Source organism: Elephas maximus, chromosome 11 (assembly GCF_024166365.1).
Source record: "Elephas maximus indicus isolate mEleMax1 chromosome 11, mEleMax1 primary haplotype, whole genome shotgun sequence".
NCBI lineage: Eukaryota > Metazoa > Chordata > Mammalia > Proboscidea > Elephantidae > Elephas > Elephas maximus.
Genome location: NC_064829.1, coordinates 44,294,203 through 44,314,723, shown reverse-complemented (window position 1 = coordinate 44,314,723; position 20,521 = coordinate 44,294,203). Strand labels below are relative to the sequence as shown.

The following is a 20,521-nucleotide window of genomic DNA, read 5'->3' as shown; positions in this document are numbered from 1 at the left end:
ATGAAACCTGTTCAGCATCATAGCAACATTCAAGCCTCCAATGACAGATGGGTGATGGCTATGTATGAGGTGCACTGGATGAACAGGGTCATCCAGACGGAAGGCGAGGATTCCACTAATGAACCATCACTGCCTAGCTCCTGCACAAGAACCAATTGCTTAATAAACGAATAGGAGAGCTGATGCCTTAAGACATTTTTGGCTCAGGCACTGGGCTTCCATTTACACGTATTCACTCTGTAAGTGCTAAGTCAACAACTCCAAACAAGCCTCTAGCCGCCATTTCTGAAAAGGTTCACCAGATGGGGACGTCACTGTCGGGATGGAGAGGGAATGGGCTCTGCCATTCCCAACTTCTCAGAGCTGCAGATTTGCTTGTGATATGGTGATTATTTGCTTGTTTGTTTTCTTTGAATATTTGAACATAAGCGGTTTAAATATTCCTGTAAATTTTGTTTTCTTTTAAAAAGAAAATATTTAGAATTTTTCCACTCAAAAAGTACATTTTCAAAATTGAAGCATTTTTAAAGCCTACTTTTCCTAAACAGTTGCATCTTGTATCCCTGAGGGCTTTTACAAATAGTTCTGGTTTTCTTGTTTTGTTTCGTTTTGGCGCAAGTCAACTTCCAACTTCATGAAAGTTAAAGCTACACTCTCTGCTTCTAAAAGAGACCTCTAAATGAAGGGGTAACAGGAGATGTGGAGATGGATTCATTTTAATGCCCTTGCCTTGACTTAATTTTGTATATTGTTTCTTTGGTTCTTCCTTTCTAGGTCATTTTATCATTCCAAGTTTTATCAATATCCAACACACTAACATGATTTGGAAAACTCCAAGGACATGATGATGCCTAGTTTTACTTCCAAGATGGGCCAATATGCTTGAAGGGGTGTTGTAGTTGGACTGATTTCCTAGGACTTCAGAGAAGTGACTTTCATTTCCAAATCAATGGAATTGAGCTTTCTAACTCCCCAATATGGTATGGGGCCCTGCCATGCTATTTATTAGTCAGGGGTGTGCTGACAGAAGGTATGGGTTCTCATTGCAAAAAAGCAACTATTGTCATAAATTTTCAATATCTGTCTGAAGCAAAGAGTTCTTCTTTTTGGTCTTAGGAATAGATGGGTACATAAAACATCTCAACAATAAATCTTACAAATTATACTGAAGTACATATCTCAGTAAAAACAATCATAATGTCTTACAGGGCAGAAAGTATTTGTAAATTTGAAATTAGATTATGGGTGAGATCCAAAGAGTCCCAATTTGGTTGTCAAAATGAAAAAGAAAAGTTATACTGTATAAGTATAAGGATACATATTATCATAAATGGAACTGGCATAATTATGCTTGAGTGATAGTGTACAAATATGATTTGAGGTGGAGAGCCTCTCTGATTTATCTCTTTTACAGTCACAGAACATAAGCTAGCAAGGTGAGAATAACAAACTGTGATGCAGTCAGGCCTTGATGACTTCCAGGTATTAATAATGAAACCACACAGCTGCCATTTCAAAGGATTCATCACTTGCTTTTACATAGTGAGGTGGGGCCAAGATGGCAGAGTAGTCAGACACTTCCAGCAATCCCTCTTAAGACAAGACCCCCCCCAAAAAAGTGAAATGACTACATATATGACAAGCTAGGAGCCCTGAACATCAAAGGCAAAGTAAGGAAATCGGACTGAGCAGCAAGGTGAAAGAGAGATGGTTTAGAAGCAGCAAGGAGTTGCAGAACCTGACTTGGCAGGAACTGACGCCCCTCAGGCACAATCTCCTGGAGTGAATGTGGCAGGGCTGGTGGTAGCATTCGGGACGTGGTTTCCTCAGGGAGAGGGCGAGCCGCACAGCCTACTCATACCTCTAGAGCCCGAAGAGAAAAGCACTCTTGGCAAAAGCTAAGTACTTGCATTTATTTTACCACACCCCCAGCCCCCAAGCCAGCTTCAGTGACTGTCTATTTCCCTGGGCCTGAGATAGGTCCTGCTGTGTGCCCTGAGCCATTCTTCCAGCCTTGGAGAAGGAATAAATTAACAACCGGGGTGAAAGATAATCTGCGAGCTCCACTAAGCTGGGGAGCCCAGGAGGGAAGCGGCTTCTATCCGGGCACAAGCGGTCCAAGGACTTTGAATACTTTTCACCCCTCCACAGACCTGTATGGGCCCATTTCAGGAGATTAGGCCTTTGCTGGCAGACCAAAACAGTGTATGTGCTTGGGATCTGGCTTCAACTGTTTCAGCTGTGCAGTGGAGAAGTGGGTTTTTAATGTTTGACACTGCTTTGCCTATTAAACAGGATCCTTACCTACCCACGTCAGGGGCCTGAGGACTGGTGGCTCTACCCACATCATCTAGCCACCTGCGACAGGGGTCCAAGCATAAATGGCACCTCCCAGTCCTCACAACCAAAAGCACTGGGTGCCTATGGCCTGGCGGCAGAACTCACCCACCTGTGTGCTCTAGGGAACAGGGACGCACTTTATTCACAGACACTTGGGGGACAGTTGTTAGCCCCCTGCCTTGTTCGGAGCATGACCCCCTGGTGCAACCAGACACCTGTGCCTACACCAATCATCCCTGGCCCTCTAAGACTGTAAGACAGAGCCTGTACCACACTCCTGATGACCAACTATCTGGACACCTGAGCTGAATCCATATGAGAAAAGTGAACGGACTCCTAGGCTCATATACCTGGTAACAGCTCTAGCCATCTAGTAACAGGACATTAGAGCCTCAAAGGTGAAAATAAGCAAGCTAGCTCACTCAAGCAGCCTATTTGGGCACACCAAAACAAAACAAAACAAGAAGCTAGGATACAGTAAGCAAACAAAATAAGTAAACACAATAACTTATAGATGGCTCAGAGACAACAGTCAATATCCAATCACATAAAGAAGCAGACCATGATCACTTCAACAAGCTCTCAAAACAAAGAATCAAGGAATCTTCTGGATGAAGATGTATCGTGGAATTACCAGATGTAGAATACAAAAGATTAATAAACAGAACTCTTCAAGAGATCAGGAAGGCCATCAGGCAAACCACAGAACAAGCCAAGGAACACATAGATAAAGCAGTTTATTCAAGAACATAATGAAAAATTTAATAGGCTACAAGAATCCATATAGAGCAATCAGAAATTCAGAAAATTAACAATAAAATTACAGAAGTAGACAACTCAATAGAAAGTCAGAGGAGCAGAATTGAGGAAATGGAAGGCAGAATTAGTGAGATTGAAGATAAAACACATGGCACCAATATATTTGAAGAAAAATCAGATAAAAGAACTAAAAAAAAATAAGAAACCCTAAGAATCATGTGGGACTCTATGAAGAGAAATAACCTACGAGTGATTGGAGTACCAGAACAGGGAGGGATAACAGAAAATACAGAAAGAATTGTTGAAGATTTGTTGGCAGAGAACTTCCCTGGTACAGTGGAAGATGAGAGGATGCCTATCCAAGATGCTCATTGAATCCCATAAGGTAGATCTCAAAAGGAAGTCACCAAGACATATTATAATCAAACTTGCCAAAAGATAAAGAGAGAATTTTAAGAGTGGCTAGGGATTTTTTTTTTTTTTTTCAGGGAAAAATGAAAAGTCACCTACAAAGGAGAGTCAATAAGAGTAAGATCGGACCACTAGGCAGAAATCATGCAAGCAAGAAGGCAATGAAATGACTTATATAAAGCATTGAAGGGAAAAAATTGCCAGCCAAGAAATCATATATCCAGCAAAACTCTCAAATATGAAAGCAGAAATCAGAACATTTCCAGATAAACAGAAGTTTAGGGAATTTGTAAAAACCAAACCAAAACTACAAGAAATACTTACTTTTACATGGCTATTCAAAGCTCCAGATGATGACAGTTGAAAAAACATGCAAATATAAAGGGAGTAATGTGAAGCTACTTTAACAGATGGCAAAGGTAATCAATTTCTCAGGGCAAAAGTACATGTAAAAGAAAGCGGGCAGCTTTTAAGGTGAGAAGGTCCTGCTCTTGCTATTCCCCAGGGACCTGGTCTCAGCACACAGGGTCTGAGCGATGTAACCCTTGTGTCTTCTTCAAGCCGAGGACTGCTAAGTCCACACCTCCCGAGGGTCCTCTGAACATCTCCCTGGGTATCAAACAGACTCCTCATCGTGCATGCCCCAGACTGAACATCTCCATCCTCAATTTGCTTTTCTTCCAGTATATTCTCTCTCAGTTGTTTCCAATGTCCCCACACTTGCACAAGCCTGAACCCTCACTAAGTCCACAATCCTCCTCTGCTCCTGCCCTTCCAATCTCAGCCAAGTCACCCAAACCCATTGCTTCCTCTCAAGCCCCATGGACACTGCCCTTGTTGGCATCGTCTTCTCCAATTGTTGTAGCCTTGCCCTGGCTGTCTTGTCCTACAGAGCTAATAACTTAGATTATGTCATCACCTGCTTCAAAACCCAAACAACTCCCATGGTCTCAGGATAAAGTCCAGCCTCCCTCACAGAGTGTTTAAGGGAATCTGGGATCCAGCCACATCATTTCTCATTTAATTTTATTCCCCCGGAGATGTTTCAATCAGACCAAGCAAGGAAAGACACACAGACAGGAGACTTTAGGAGCCTGTGCTTCTTGACCTTGAGCTCAAATCTGGACCTGGGTTTCTAGGGTTCAGGAAGTAGCAGAGGCTAGGGCTTCCCCTTCAGGACCTGGGAGGAACTTTCTGAAAATCCCTTAGTTTGGGTAAACATGTGGACCTCTTGCCATTGTATCTTCTCAACTTCATGGACCTCCAACCTGTTCCCCCACCAGTGAGTAGATAATTTATTCAATCCTTCAACCAATGTTTATTGCGATTCTACTATGGCCAGGTACAGGGGAGGATACAGCAATAATGGAGCATGGTTCCAGTCCCTGAGGGGCTGGTAGCCTATCAGGCAAGAGATGTGCATGTAATACCACATAGATTCTAACACTTCTAATGTTGGCCCCAAATCCCACACCCCATATGACAAGGGTCATCTCTTTGGTGACATGTTTAGTTCCACAGGTAACCTCAGCTACTCCAAAAAGGAGGTATTCTAGGGTAAAGGATAGAGCTATAGGAGGGTAAAAGTGGCCGCGGGTCCATCAACTGGCTATCTCATCACTAAAACTTAACTGAGCCCCCAGGTGCCCAGTCCAGTGCCACTTGGGGTTGCGGAACCTGACTTTTATACTGCAAGGTTTACATGCCACCTTAGAAACTAACCATGACATGTGGCCAGACAAACCCCATTTGACACCCCTTCATTCTGGGCTGTAAGGTTTTGCTTACTCTACATCCCACCAAACCTCCAATCACCAGCAGCTCCCAGCAAAACACACTTAAGAATACACAGGACAGAATCACAATAAGAAATATCACATTTGTTTCAAATTTGGGATTTGAGGCAAATGATCTGTGTGAATTGCTCTTGTCTAGATTTCTGGTGAATCAGGAGCTACTAGAAGCTACAGCCCATCGTCCTCCACATTGCCATTCCCCACCAGGTCTACACCGTGGAGTTCTACGTCCTCCATCCCCGCTTCCCATTGGAGCCACATAAGGGAGTTCACCATCCTCTCCACTGCCCCCTTCCACAGGATCCACCAATGACTTTCACAAAGCACTTTCATGCGTACTTTAGTATTTGCTCATCAAAACAACCATCTCAGGTAAAGGTTAGTATAACTGGCATTTAACCCTCGGAGATTAAATGACTTCTAAGTGAGTTGGAACCCTAACCCTAACCTTCTCTTCTTAACTCAACACTCTTGCCATATAAGGGTAACTGTTTTTAATTGTTCTCAAATTACAAGTCTTACAGTTCCCTTGTAAGCCATCCTTGAGCAATCGTACCGCTTCTAGGAGTAATAATTAGTTCATTTCTGGTGGTCTAATACTCTTGCCAACTTAAATTCCTTCTATGTACCCATACAATTCTTTTCTGTTCTGGTAAGTCCAAGACTAATTGCACAACGCCTTAATGGGCCTGCAACCTCCTGATTTACACAGATTTAATCATTTAAAGGTGAAAACTGATGTATGTGCGTAATACAAATTACAGAGCTGATGTAAAATCTAGAACTGGTTGTAAGGAGTGAATCAAAACATTCACATTTAAACATTGTAGAATAAATTTTTATACTTTCTATGGAAAGTATGTAGGGGGATGAGGTAACAACAACAAAATATCATCTCCAGTAAATATCCATTTAGTAAGTAGGGTGAAAGAAAAATATTCTTTTTGCCTTTGGACTATTTTCTCTAAAGGAAAATACTTCAAATTATGCCTCGTATTCATACCTTTCTTTTAACCAACGTCGAGTTGATTTCGACTATAGGACAGAGCAGATCTGCCACAAACAGTTTCTAAGGAGTGCCTGGTGGATTTGAACTGCTGACCTATTGGTTAGCAGCTTTCGCACTGAACCACCATGTCACCAATGTTAGTCAAATTGATTCCCCTTACTTGAGGAGAGTGGAGACACCGGCCTGCTTCTTGTAAAACCTACCTTTCCAGCTTGGACTCCTGGGGGGATGAAAGAGATGACGCGGGGGTGGTGGGCACACTGGTTCCTGAGGAAGGTCTTGAGGAGTGGTAGGAGTTGTTGGCAAAGTTGCTATATCTAAAGAGTGCAGGAGTTTAATTTGGGAGGAAGAAGACAAAGACATGAATACAAGTTAATAAACGAATAAGATTTAGCAAACTGTCTTAATTTCTGCAAGAAGAAAACAGGTCTAGAAATGCTAACACTGTTAGAGATTATCCTTATCAAAGAGATTTATTAACTGCTTGGTTTTGATTATTTTTTTATTAGAGAAATTTCCCAAAGTCTAAAACTACAGTACAGGAGGATATATGACAAAGGGTTTAAACAAAACCTCATATTTCCTATTTTTTTAAATGTGTGTTAAAATTATTTGCTAACTTGAATTAAGAATCCATATTATTTTCATCTGAACCATGAAGATTTATCTTGCCTCTCCTGGTGCTACAATTAGCATTAATTCCATAGAAGGTCTGTAAACGTTGTTGTTGTTAGGTGCCCTCGAGTCGGTTCTGACCCATAGTGACCCTATGCACAACAGAACGAAATACTGCCCGGTCCCAGGCCATCCTCATAACTGTTGCTCTGCTTGAGCCCACTGCTGCAGCCACTGTGTAAATCCATCTCATTGAGGGTCTTCCTCATTTTCGCTGACCCTCTACTTTACCAAGCATGATGTCCTTTTCCAGGGACTGATCCCTCCTGACAACAACCAAAGTATGTGAGATGCAGTCTCACCATCCTTGCTTCTAAGGAGGGTTCTGGTTGTACTCCTTCCAAGACATATTTGTTTATTCTTTTGGCAGATCATGATATATTCAATATTCTTCCAAGACCGCAATTCAAAGGCATCAATTCTTTGGTCTTCCTTATTCATTGTCCAGCTTTCACATGCATATGAGGTGACTGAAAACACCATGGTTTGGGTCATACACGCCTTAGTCCTCAGGTGACATTTTTACTTTTCAACACTGTAAAGAAGTCTTTTGCAGCCAATTTTGTCCAGTGCAATGAGTCTTTTGATTTCCTGACTGCTGCATCCATGGGTGTTGACTGTGGATCCAAGTAAAATGAAATCCTTGACAACCTCAATCTTTTCTCCTTTTATCGTGATGTTGCTTATTGGTCCAGTTGTAAGGATTTTTGTTTTCTTTATGTTGAGGTGTAATCCATACTGAAGGCTGTGGTCATTGATTGTCGTCAGTAAGTGCTTCAAGTCCTCTTCACTTTCAGCAAGCAAGGTTGTGTCATCCACATAATGCAAGTTGTTAATGAGCCTTTGCCCAATGCTGATGCTTCATTCTTCATATAATCCACCTTCTCGGATTATTTGCTCAGCATACATATTGAATGGGTTTAGGATTGAAAGGATACAACCCGGATGCACACCTTTCCTGAGTTTATACCATGCAGTATCCCCTTGTTCTGTTCAAATTACTGCCTCTTGAACCATGTACAGATCCATCATGAGCACAATTGTTTCGGAATTCCCATTCTCCACAATGTTACCCATAATTTGTTATGATTCACAGAGTTGAATGCCTTAGCACAGTCAATAAAACACATGTAAACATCTTTACAGTATTCTTTGCTTTCAGCCAGGATCCATATGATATCCCTGGTTCCACAGCCTCTTCTAAATCCGGCTTGAATTTCTGACAGTTCCCTGTTGATGTACTGCTGCAGCCGGTACTGATCTTCAGCAAAATTTTGCTTGCATGTGATATTAATGATATTGTTCGATAATTTCCACATTCAGTTGGATCACCTCTCTTGGGAATTGGCATAAATATGGATCTCTTCCAGTCGGTTGGCCAGGTAGCTGCCTTTCAAATTTCTTGGCATAGATGAGTGAGCACTTGCAGCACTGAATCTGTTTGTTGAAACATTCCAATTGGTATTCCATCAATTCCCGGAGCCTTGTTTTTTGCCAATACCTTCAGAGCAGCCTGGACTTCTTCCCTTGGTACCATAGGTTCCTGATCATATGTTACCTCCTGAAATGGTTGAATGTTGGCCAATTCTTTTTGGTATAGTGACTCTGCGTATTCCCTCCACCTTGTTTTGATAATTCCTGCATCTTTCAGTATTTTGCCCATATAAACCTTCACTCAGCAACTCAAAGCTTGAATTTTTTCTTCTGTTCTTTCAGCTTGAGAAATGCTGAGCATATTCTTCCCTTTTGGTTTTCTATCTTTAGGTTTTTGCACATGTCATCATCATATTTCACTTTGTCTTCTCAAGCCACCCTTTGAAATCTTCTGTTCAGCTCTTTTACTTCATCATTTTTTTCCTTTTGCTTTAGTTATTTGACATTCAAGGGCAAGTTTCAGAGTCTCTTCTGACAACCATTTTGGTCTTTTCTTTCTTTTCTGTCTTTTTAATGACCTCTTGCTTCCTTCATGTGTGATGTCATTCCACAACTGGTCTGGTCTTCAGTCATTAGCGTCCAACACGTCAAATCTATTCTTGAGATGGTCTCTAAATTCAGGTGGGATATACTCAAGGTCACACTTTGGCTCTTGTGGACTTGTTCTAATTTTCTTCAGTTTCAACTTGAACTTGAATATGTGTAATTGACAGTCTGATCCACAATCGGACCCTGGCCTTGCTCTGACACATGGGATTATGTTTAATGAATCAAATTGATTCCAAAATACCTAAAGCTGCATTTGGGAAAAACATGATTCTTTAACCAGTCCTATGTTTACATCGAGGAAAAAAAAGGTGATATATGCGTTAATGTTAATCCCATGTGTGCTCTGTGATCAATGAGAAATTTCTCCAGTGCCTTCCGGATCGGCCTGGCCTTTCAGTGGCTCATGTATTTCATGTTTTCATCCAATATTTCCCCTAAATCTAAACTATAGCCAGAAAGTTTCAATGAAGGAGCCCTGGTGGCACAGTGGTTAAGCACTCAGCTGCTAGCCAAAAGGTCAGCGGTTCAAACCCACCAGCCACTGCACAGAAAAAAGATGTGGCAGCCTGCTTTTATAAAGACTACAGCCTTGGAAACCCTATGAAGTAGTTCTACTCTGTCGTATAGGGTCGCTATGGGTTGGAATTGACTTGATGGCAATGGGAAGTTTCAACGAGCTTTTATCATTCCCAGTCATCTCTAGCTAACAAGTTTCAGGATTTATGTAATTCTAGAGGTTTTTTTTTTTTTTTCTCTTCTTCAGAATAGATGTCATTCAGCAGTTTCTATTTAGCTATCACCATCCAAGTCACTCCTGGAAAACAAATCATTTGAAGCCTTTGCACGGGGGACGGACAGACAGATGGACATTTTAGTTAAAAATAATGAAATTCAGAAAGCTTTGCCTTTCAACATACTCAGACACAGGGCAGGGCAACACCTTCCCCTGAACTGTTTAGGGACATTGTACTGGGTGTGCGGAGCTCAAGGATCACTACGGTGTATGTGCACAAAGACCTTCTTGCATACAATGAATCCAGTCCAAATACCCATCAACAGTGGGGCGCTAAAATTCCGTAAATCTTTGGAAAGCAATCTCTTTTCAAAATGGGTATATCCTTTGGCAGAATAAACCCACTTTGGGAAATCTAACATAAAGAAATGACCTTATTGTTATTTAAATGCTCAAAATGTCATGCATAAAGGTACTCACTGGAGCATTATTTAGATCATGGTGAAAAAACTGGAAACTCTCCAACGAATTAATAATGCAAGAATAGCTAAGAAAATGTGATATGTTATTTACTCAGTGGAATACTCCACAATCATTAGAACAAGTACTGATTTTTAGGAGTGATAACATGGAAGCTGTTTATACATAAGACTGAACGAAAAAAGGATAAAATATTATCCATAGAGTTTAAATGCAACTCAAAAAATATTTTCAATGGTCAAAAATTATGTGTAGGAAAGGATGTACGAATAGACCATCTTTCTAAAAAATGGAGTTCAGTTCTTTGTAATAAATTACATTATTATAATGGAAAATAGAATATTTATAGTACCCCAAATCTATTCTGCATTGCTAACTCTGGTTGGCTTGGCTGCTGCTCTCCTTATTTATTTGGTATCATATGCCAGGCATCTGCTCAGTACTAGGCACTATGCCAGGCAGATGGAGACTCAGCCCATACAATTTCACCCCTATCGTCCCTCTCTGTTAACACACCACCTTCGTGGGACTTGGCTTCTGGCCACTCATTTTCTCTTCTGTTTAAAAACCCAACACTCCACGTGTCCGATAGGTTGATTACTTTTCCCTGCAAGTGAGTGTTGGTTTGATTTTTCAAGAGGGTCCCCAAAGCACAGGCTGCAGAGGAGGTAGAAAAATAAAGGATGGAAGGAACATACAAAAAAGTGAGCAGAAAAGGGAAAAAAAACTAATGAACAAAGAGGGAGAGAAACAGGGTAGCAAGCGCTGTGATGTGGGAGTGGAAGGAGGCGGCCACCCATAGGTTCCAGAGGCTTCCGACAAACTAAGCCCCTGATGCCACCCCCTCTGCCCAGGCTTCAGCCCTGCTCCACCCCACAGCCCGATCTCCCAGCTTGTTATTCTAGTCAAGCATCTAAACCAATCCCCCTTCAGACTCAAAGTGGACATCCTGCAGAATGTTTTAACAGGATTATTTGCTAAAATTATGTTTAAATGACATTAAGCAGAACTAAAACAAGCATAATATGTTTTTCCCTCTTTTGGTTTTCCCAATGGCTAAGCAATTAGTTCAAATGGCTCACAGTCTGTCCGTTTTTGATTCTCAGTGTTAGTCGAACTAACTGGATCATGCAATTTACTGTTCAGGTTTTTTTTTTTTTTTTTTTGATTCTAATGACTAACTGGTTGGACTCTATTATAAATGCATTCAATTGCAGTCAACCACTGAGTAACCAAATTTGTGGCTACACAGATCCACGAAAACCACAGCAAGTAGACACCAGAAAATTCAATAGGTACAGATAATACTTGTACAGTATTCAAATTACTCTTAGAAAAATTACATAAAATTTTTAAACATTGCTTAGTGAAATCTAAGTCAGTTCTCATTCACAAGCATGCAATGGTTTTCTGTTTATGTTCATTTAGGGCATTTGTATATATCCATGGCTCCACCCCTATGGACTATAAGTAGTAGTGAAACTTGCAGACCAAGTTGGATCTGGGGCCCAGAAAAGACCCATCAGAGGCTGTGAGACCACCACCAGGAAGCTTAGGATCACCACTGTGGGCTAACAACACACTGCTGGGAATGGTGAGGTTGCCAGGATACTTTTATTCCAGTCAAGTGTACAGCTTCTACCCAGCACAAAGATATTGTTCTTGGAGGACGTAAGAGTCATGTTGGTGTGTTCTGTAAGAATTGCGAGAAAGTCACAACGGTACTAGAATTTTAGTCCTGGACGAGGCCCATGGAGAGCTCCTAGTTTCTAAGTATTCCAAGTGGAGTTCAAAGCCATTTGGATGAGCACAAAGCCATTTTGGAAACAAGAAGAACCTAATTTTCAGATCCTCAAGTTCCATAATTGCTCTTTCTTAAAGTGGCTCTGCCTGTGGCCGCTCCTGGGGTCTTCCAGTTCTCTTGTCCTGCCTCCCCTTCCTCAAGTGCCATCCTTTCATTTTTAGGGGAAAAAAGGAACATTCTCAACTGGGCTGAATCAGTGTGGGATATTTACTTCACTGGTAAAAACCTAAGGTGATATGCAAAGGAATAACATGGCAAAACATCATAAAGAGAATTCCACAAAAAAACTCTGAGGAGGGAGAAGATCATCTTTTATCCAGGGACAAACTTGGAGCAAGGCCTCCTGCTTTACCTTTATCTGCCCACCCTGCCTTGCTGTCACTGGTTAGTGTGGCTGCTGCTCTCCTTATTTGTTTGCTTATCCAGGGTGAATCAGACCCCCGAAGTAAGATGTTTCTCTCCAGGATGCATACTAGCTCACTCGTTTGAACTGAAACATGAAGTCAGACTTTTTCTAACAGAAATTAGGTCTCATGTGATAAGGTTTGCCAATTAGGTAGGTACATGTAGGTGTTAATTTGCCAAGTCTGAAGTCTCAAGGTTTTGACAAAAATATATTTAAAGCACACCATGGCACAGTGGTTAGGAGCTTGGCTGCTAGCCAAAAGGTTGGCCGTTCAAATCCACCAGCTGCTCCTTGGAAACCCTATGGGGCAGTTCTACTCTGTCCTGTAGGGTCGCTATGAGTTGGAATCAACTTGAGGGTAATGGGTTTGGGTTTGGTATACTATACACAAATTACATCTTTTGCAACTATTCAAATTTATAAATAAAAAACTTAAGACTGTTTACTTAAAACTTTGAGGAAAATTTCAAAAAGTCTTTTAAGTGATGTTGTTGTTGTTAGGTGCTGTCGAGTTGGTTCCGACTCATAGTGACCCTATGCACAACAGAACGAAACACTGCCTGGTCCTGAGCCATCCTTATGATCGTTGTTATGCTTAAGCTCATTGTTGCAGTCACTGTGTTGCAGGTCTTCCTCTTTTCCGCTGACCCTGCACTCTGCCAAGCATGATATCCTTCTCCAGGGACTGATCCCTCCTGACAACATGTCCGAAGTATGTAAGATGCAGTCTAGCCATCCTTGCCTCTAAGGAGCATTCTAGCTGCACTTCCTCCAAAACAGATTTGTTCGTTCTTTTGGCAGTCCATGGGTATATTCAATATTCTTCGCCAACGCAGCAATTCAAAGGCGTCAACTCTTCTTCGGTCTTCCTTATTCATTGTCCAGCTTTCACATGCATATGACACAACTGAAAATACCATGGCCTGGGTCAGGTGCACCTTAGTCTTCAGGGTGACATCTTTGCCCTTCAACACTTTGAAGAGGTCCTTTGCGGTAGATTTACCCAGTGCAATGCATCTTTTGATGTCTTGACTGCTGCTTCCATGGCTGTTGATTGTGGATCCAAGTAAAATGAAATCCTTGACAACTTCAATCTTTTCTCCGTTTATCATGATGTTACTCATTGGTCCAGTTGTGAGGATTTTTGTTTTATATTGAGGTGTAATCCATACTGAAGGCTGTGGTCTTTGATCTTCATTAGTAAGTGCTTCAAGTCCTCTTCACTTTCAGCAAGCAAGGTTGTGTCATCTGCATAACGCAGGTTGTTAATGAGTCTTCCTCCAATCCTGATGGCCCGTTCTTCTTCGTATAGTCCAGCTTCTCGGATTATTTGCTCAGCATACAGATTGAATAGGTATGGTGAAAGAATACAACCCTGATGCACACCTCTCCTGACTTTAAACCAATCAGTATCCCCTTGTTCTGTACCAACAACTGCCTCTTGATCTATGTAAAGGTTCCTCATGAGCATGATTAAGTGTTCTGGAATTCCCATTCTTTACAATGTTATCCATAGTTTGTTATGATCCACACAGTCGAATGCCTTTGCATAGTCAATAAAACACAGGTAAACATCCTTCTGGTATTCTCTGCTTTCAGCCAGGATCCATCTGACATCAGCAATGATATCTTTAAGTGGTATATAAGCAAAAAACAAAAGCAAAAACACAGTCCTAGATTAATCCTTTTATTTATTAGATGGAAGGTCTGACTCCCATAGAGACTGGTCATTTTTGTGGTGTAAGAGAGCTGCCCTCCAGGTCCAGGTCCTATAGACCTTCATTCAAAACAAGGTACCACGTCTTGCTTGGCAGCCAGGTTGTGGGTCCCCCAGTTATTCATGTCCAAATGGGCAAAGACTGAAAAGTTTAATGACCCTTTAACGAGGACACAGAAAACAGGCATTTCACTGGTGATGATTTGTCTGGAGACCCCTGGTAGTGGGTGGCCAGGTGACGGCCTTGCGTTAGAACACATTGTGTAGATGAGCCCAGCCAGGAGGCAGGGTGACAGACTGTCTAAAAGAAAGGCAGCAGTACCACGTACTAGTTAGAACCAGACCTCAGAGCAGCCTGCCTGGGCTTGAAACCACTCCCCCACTTACTAGCTGAGTGGCTCTGAGCAAGTTACTTGTCCTCTCTGTGCCTCAGTTTCTTCATCTGAGGTGGTGCAATGGTTAAGCACTGAGCTGCTAACCAAAAGGTCAGCAGCTGCAACTGGCCAGCTACCCGTGGGAGAGAAAACCTGTTGATCTGTTCCCGTAAAGATTAAAAAACCTAAGGATTACAGCCTAGGAAATCCTGTGGGGCAGTTTCTACTATGCCCTGTAGGGTCACTATGAGTCGGAATTGACTTGACAGCCACACGTTTTTGGAATAGAACCTACCTTTAATGATTAAGTGATATTTACAACTGTTCATTTCATGAAAGTACAGAATTTGGCTCATCAACACTCAATAAATGAGCATTAGCTGTTATTACTCTAAGATAATACCAATTATCAGAATTACCAACTACCCATTTTGAACAATTGAGTTTTAAAAATATGCAAACCCTCTCTGCCCTGTTGCCCACTCTGGCAGAATTCCTCATTCATGCAGGGTGAAGGTCAGGCAGATGGCACGTGGACCAGGGCCCGCAAAAATTCCCTGGGGAGTTCTGCTTTGCACACCTCGCTCCGCCTCTGTATCCTGGGTTGTAGTGAGCAAGGAATGAATTGGTTTTTATGTTAAAGAGTTACTAAATTTTCATGTTGTTGTTGTTGGGTGCCATTGAGTCGATTCTAACTCACGGCGATCCTATAGGACAGGGTAAAACTGCCTCCTAGGGTTTCCAAGGAGTGGCTGGTGGATTTGAACTGCAGACCTTTTGGATAGCAGCTGAGCTCTTAAGCACTATGCCACCAGGGCTCCTAGTGTTCATAAAAAAAAAAGTGTTCATAGGTAAATACAATTATATAAATGCCCATAAAGTGATTCAGACTGCAATTTTTTGGTCATCTTATGGAAAGCAATGAGCAATCTTTGAAAAGGAAAATGCATACATTAGAATATAAAACAGAAAGTTATAGAAAAGGGAAAGAAAATAAAGAAAAGACACCCACCTATTAGAAGAGAAAGACCGGAAGTTGTAAGGCTCAGAGGCAGAATATGTGCTCAAATGGCCGGAATCTGAGGAACTGTTAAAGGAAGGAAAACCCTGCTCAAAATGTTGCATGGAAACATGGCAAAGCACCCTGCTGTATTCTGTAGGTCAAAAAAGACCCCAGGCCAGAGGGATGGGTACAAGATGTATAGATTTTGATAGATCATACATATTTTTTAAAATCTTACTTTAAAAAAATCCATTATTTCTAATTGTATTATGAGAGCTCCTTAACTCAAACAGATGGCAATTTTTTTCTGCATCTTAGTCAGCAGTTCAAGAAATTCATTTATGGCGCAACTGCTCTCTGCTCTGAAATCCACATAAACATGGCAGAGAACATGCCAAAGGATGCAGTAAACACTCTGTGGTAGTCTTCCTGGTTAACCTCAAACAGGGCCTCCACGCAGGCCAGATCTACCTGTTTTCCCTCTGGGGCTCTGCTTCCTTTTCTTTCGTGGATAAGGGAGACTCCTCAAAGTCATAGGAGAAGAGATGGAAGGGGCTGTGGGGCACGTAGGGCAGCTTTTCTATGGTCGGTGATGCCTTCAGCGGGCCAGTTGCAGTGGAGGTGGAGGTGGGCCGAGAGGCTGAGGCCGAGGCTGGGGTCGGGAGCAGCAGGGCAGGCTGGGTGGTCCAGACGGTGGACTCAGGCCCTGAGGACCCACTGTCCGAGGAGTTCCCCACTGCAGTGCTGGCTGGAAGCCACTCGCCCTGGGAGGCTGCGCTTGGGGCAGCTGGGAGGGCTGGCCTGTTGGGAGCAGCATCCTTTGCAGTAGGGTTCTGCTCTGTGGCAGGGCTAGGCTCGCTGCAAAGAAGAGGTCCACCAGGAGGGAGAGGAAGGGAAGGGAGAAAAAAATGGGAAGAAGAGATTAGGAGAGAGGGTGTGGAGGTTAGGAAGGAGAAAAAGACATGTAAAGATCCACTACTGTTATGGCCACTTACTTCAGAGTCCAGCTGCATTTCTTAAATTGCAGCCCATTGCCAGAAGCTTTGGTCTGCTAATCCTGGTGCCCTGGGTTTGCCCATCTAGGAGGTGAAACTTGCAGAGTGCAAAGAACCATCTCCCCAGACCAGGTCTGGCCTCTGGGAACATGTTGGCCTTTGCGAGAGAATTTAATGGCTCCCAAAGGCTCTTTTGCACACCCCTTTTCCACAAGTTTCTCTCCACTGGTTGTGCTGGTACCTGAATCTCCACAAATTGAGCCTCATTTCTTTGTCTCGGTCGTATAGAAGATCTAGCCAAACCTCGAGAAAGAGGTATCCCATAAAGACCTATACTTTAGGTTTATATACTTTTATATATGTTTATAACTGTTTTCAAATTCTTTCATGAAGGCAGGTATGGATAAAGGGAAAGGAAAAGAAATGCCAGCAAGGAATACAAAGAGCAGAAAAGGAGAGGCCAGGATGAAGAAGACAAACTTCGCCCATTTCATGCTTTCCCTAGAGTCTATCTCTACCATGAAGCCCTAAACATCCACACTCCTTCAGGCGGGACTAATTTAGCCACAGTTACATCAGAAAACCTTTCCATCTTCAGGGGACTGGATTGAAAGCACTCAGATACGCTGACACACACCTTTATGTTATGTGAATTTGTTAAACTCTGCACTTTTCAAAACAGTCCTTCTCTCAGAGAACTTTGCTCAATAAGTAGAAATTACTCTCAGCCATACCCATTTGGGCATAGGTAGGAGCTGTTTTCTTTTCCTGTATATAAGGACAAGGTCATACCTGTTTGCTTGGGTGGGTGAGAGGGCCGGATGACACCACGTTGCAGAGAGCCCAGCCCAGTACCTGGCACATAGGTGGGCATACAAAGCACAGGCAGAATTAAGGGGGGAATCTTTCCTGCCACTTGAAAGGCTACCCTGGAGAATAAAGACCATCTACTATAGGGTTGCTATGAGTCGGAATCAACTCGATGGCACTGGGTTTGGTTTGGGTTTTTTTTTTTTTTTTGACTAATCAAGATTAAGGAATGTCTTAGTACCTTCAGGGTTAAGGCCTAGTGTTTAATACGCACACCTTTATTGCCTAGAACTGAGTCGCCCAACCACAGTCTCTGACCAAGGGTGCCCTGGAGCAACAGTGTAGTCAGAGAGTCTGGAAAAGACACTTCTGAGAGGAAGACAAACAGCCATCTACCTGTGTATATAACAATCCTATGCAGCGGCAGCATAACTTAAAAAGGCATGTCTTTGAAGGCTTCCCTTTCCAGGCAGGTATGGTCTTCCAAATGGTCTGTAGACATGGATCCCTGTGGGTGTCTGAGAGCTTAAGGATTCATCTGAGTGGGGCAGAGCATGTACTTTTCAACACATATAGAGTGGTACCGGTGTATTGATTGAAAAAAACATAAGGATCTGTGTAATTTCCTGGGGCTAATTTTAGACCTAACATGACACCGTCAACCAGGCCCCCTCCCCTCCCAGAGCACCCCCAACTAATGAATCACCACCCCCAAGCGGGGCAGATCAGCATGGGTGGGGTGGGGGCTCTATTTAATGCTGATCTTTCTGTCCCTCTCATTCTGACATGTGTGGCTAATTCTCTATCACCAGCTCATTCCTTTTCTCTCTCCACACCCACCCTGCTGGCTTTTTAACAGACATTTCCAAAGGGAGCAGACAACATTTAGTTTGTCAGTTCACATGCTATTCTACCACCACGGGTAACTGTGGGAGTCTCACTGTCCAGTGAAACCTTGTGAGAACTGCCACGTGCACTGCCAACATGGCAGATGAGGCATCGTCAACACGGAATCACGTTAACTTTGAGGCTCGCAAGAGGAAAAGGTCTAACTGTAATTCATCCGAGATTCTTTTGATTTCCAAGATCCTTTTGATTTTGCCTGTTTGGAGGGATAAACTAAAACATCAACTTGCAGTGGTAGTCAATTAAATGAAAGAAAATAATTCAATTTTAAGACTACTTTTGGATATTAAAAGTTAAAATTACCCATCATCAATGTTTATATTTTATACAGACTTCATTTCGGGAAGATACCAGTGAAATAAAAAAGTTGCAAGGTGCCTGTGTCCGTTAACGTAGCCCGAGACAGAAAGGATGCACCTTGGTGAGGAAAAGCAGAGCACAACAAACTCCCCAAAGGGCTGGAGAGCTAGGTTAGTTTTCTGGGCATGAAAATAAACACTGAAATTTTTCTACATTGCAAGGAGCAAAAAATATTCCTGTGCATTTAGATAAAAAATGAACTTGAATGATGGACACAGTAATTACCCACACATTTTAGCTTATACTGGATTGGCAACACTGATAGGAAGAAAAAGGGACACACGGAATTAGTAGTGTTACAGTGCTGAAGGGGCTAACATTTTCTGGGCAGAGATGAATACTCTTTTAGTAACTGTGAATCTGATCGAGCTAAAGCACTCAGTGAGAGGCGGAACAGTGAGGGGAAAACCCAATTGGGTGATTTTTCCAAAAATCATGGTGTAGGAAGGTAGTATTTAGATACAAGTGCAGTTGTATAATGAAAGCATGCTCACTTATTTCTATAAAACTAGGTGCTCTATGGCTCTGTGCACAGGGTAAGTAGAGGTCTGCCAGGAGAGCTAGTAAGGGAGGAGTTTACTACAAGGTGGCTGCTAACTATTGATTAAGAAGGAGCTTCGGGACTTTAGTGTGAGCCTGGGAGGGCCTGGCCCTTGGTACCTGTCCTCGCCCTGACAAGGAACAGGGTCCTCTCTCTCTTCATCTGAATTGGGCTCCGTAACTGGCTGCTCATCTTCCTCCTCCTCCTCCTCCTCCTCAATCCTGAGATGAGGCCAGGCAAAGAGAAATGCACACAGAGACAAGATGGAAAAGTGATATGAGCATTACAGACAAACAGGAAACTGAAGAAAAATAAATACAGCTGGCTGAAATGAACAAAGCACACAGAGTCTGCTAGGAGTGAGAGAACAGTCTTCAGATGGGAAATTTTACAATGTGGAGATGCAATAGCCCAGCACCAGCCAAATTTCTTTGTACAGATGGCTGGATGCTACAGTACTGCCCCCCCAACACGCGCGCACACACACACACACACACACACACACGCACGCACGCACGCGCGCACTTCTGGCCTTGGGAAGGCCTCCTGTGTGGCTTTCCTCCTCCATACAGAATCATCCAGTGAATGTTGTTGATGACGGCCAGCTCCTGCAGCAACCACAGAGTCCTCGTGTCTTTACTGAATCCCATTTAGTGAAAAACCATTGAAGTCAGGCCAATCTGACAATGACTAACCTCCATGGTGGACGTAGGGTTTTTGCCTGCCACTCCTTCATTCTCAATAAATGTGGCTCGAGGGGCTGACTACCCCCACTTCAAGGGTGGGTACATGGTCCAGGTTGAGCCAAGCTGTGCCACTCCTGGCATTTCTCCTGGCACGCTAAGAGGTGACTAGCTATAAGGACATCCTAAGTCTCGAGCTTCCTGTGGCTTCTAGTGGAGGAGGGCTATCTGTAAGTGAGGCCCATCCAAAGTCTTACAATTAATACATGAATTCAGAAAAGTTGCTGGATATGAGATAAATATGTAAAAGCATTTAGAGAAGGTTTGACACATAGTAAGCAAAGCAGTATACTTTAGCTATTAGCTATCAAAATTATTTTCATCATCGCTGTCTTTAGGGCCCTCTGAAGACATCTCTCTCCAACATCTCCACATAAACACTCATGACTCTGTTTGATTCCCTAAGGAAGAGGGCCCAGTAGTCTGCAAAGCATTCCCCACCAGTGATGTACAGCAACACTTTCCCTTTGATAACGTCCGCCTATCTAAGCTCTGTCTTTTTTATGTCCCTCTCTTCCATGTAGCTGTTCCATAGATGTTTAAAGAAAACTGTCCTGGCTCACATTCCGAGGTGTCTCCTCTTTGGGCTGAGCAATCTCAGATCCCGCATTAAATCACCACATGGCTTGTATATGTTGGAACTTTGCCATCATGAGTTGCAGGGCAAGATCAAGGG

The 20,521-nt window shown here is 42.7% G+C and overlaps 1 protein-coding gene across 5 annotated transcripts in view; it reads right to left on the bottom strand.

Moving 5' to 3' along the window:
- The window catches only part of FHOD3 (formin homology 2 domain containing 3), a 509,300-nt gene that overhangs the window by 124,302 nt on the left and 364,477 nt on the right, over nucleotides 1-20,521 (bottom strand). For 3 of the 5 annotated variants that reach the window (XM_049901902.1, XM_049901903.1, XM_049901905.1), the window contains 3 exons: nucleotides 15,962-16,348; nucleotides 15,500-15,574; nucleotides 6,519-6,632 (listed from right to left, as the gene is read on the bottom strand). The exons of 1 other annotated variant lie outside the window; for it this stretch is intronic. In XM_049901902.1, coding sequence (XP_049757859.1) covers nucleotides 6,519-6,632; nucleotides 15,500-15,574; nucleotides 15,962-16,348 — 576 coding nt within the window. The remainder of the gene's footprint in view (nucleotides 1-6,518; nucleotides 6,633-15,499; nucleotides 15,575-15,961; nucleotides 16,349-20,521) is intronic. One more of the 5 variants, XM_049901904.1, reaches the window with a different exon arrangement.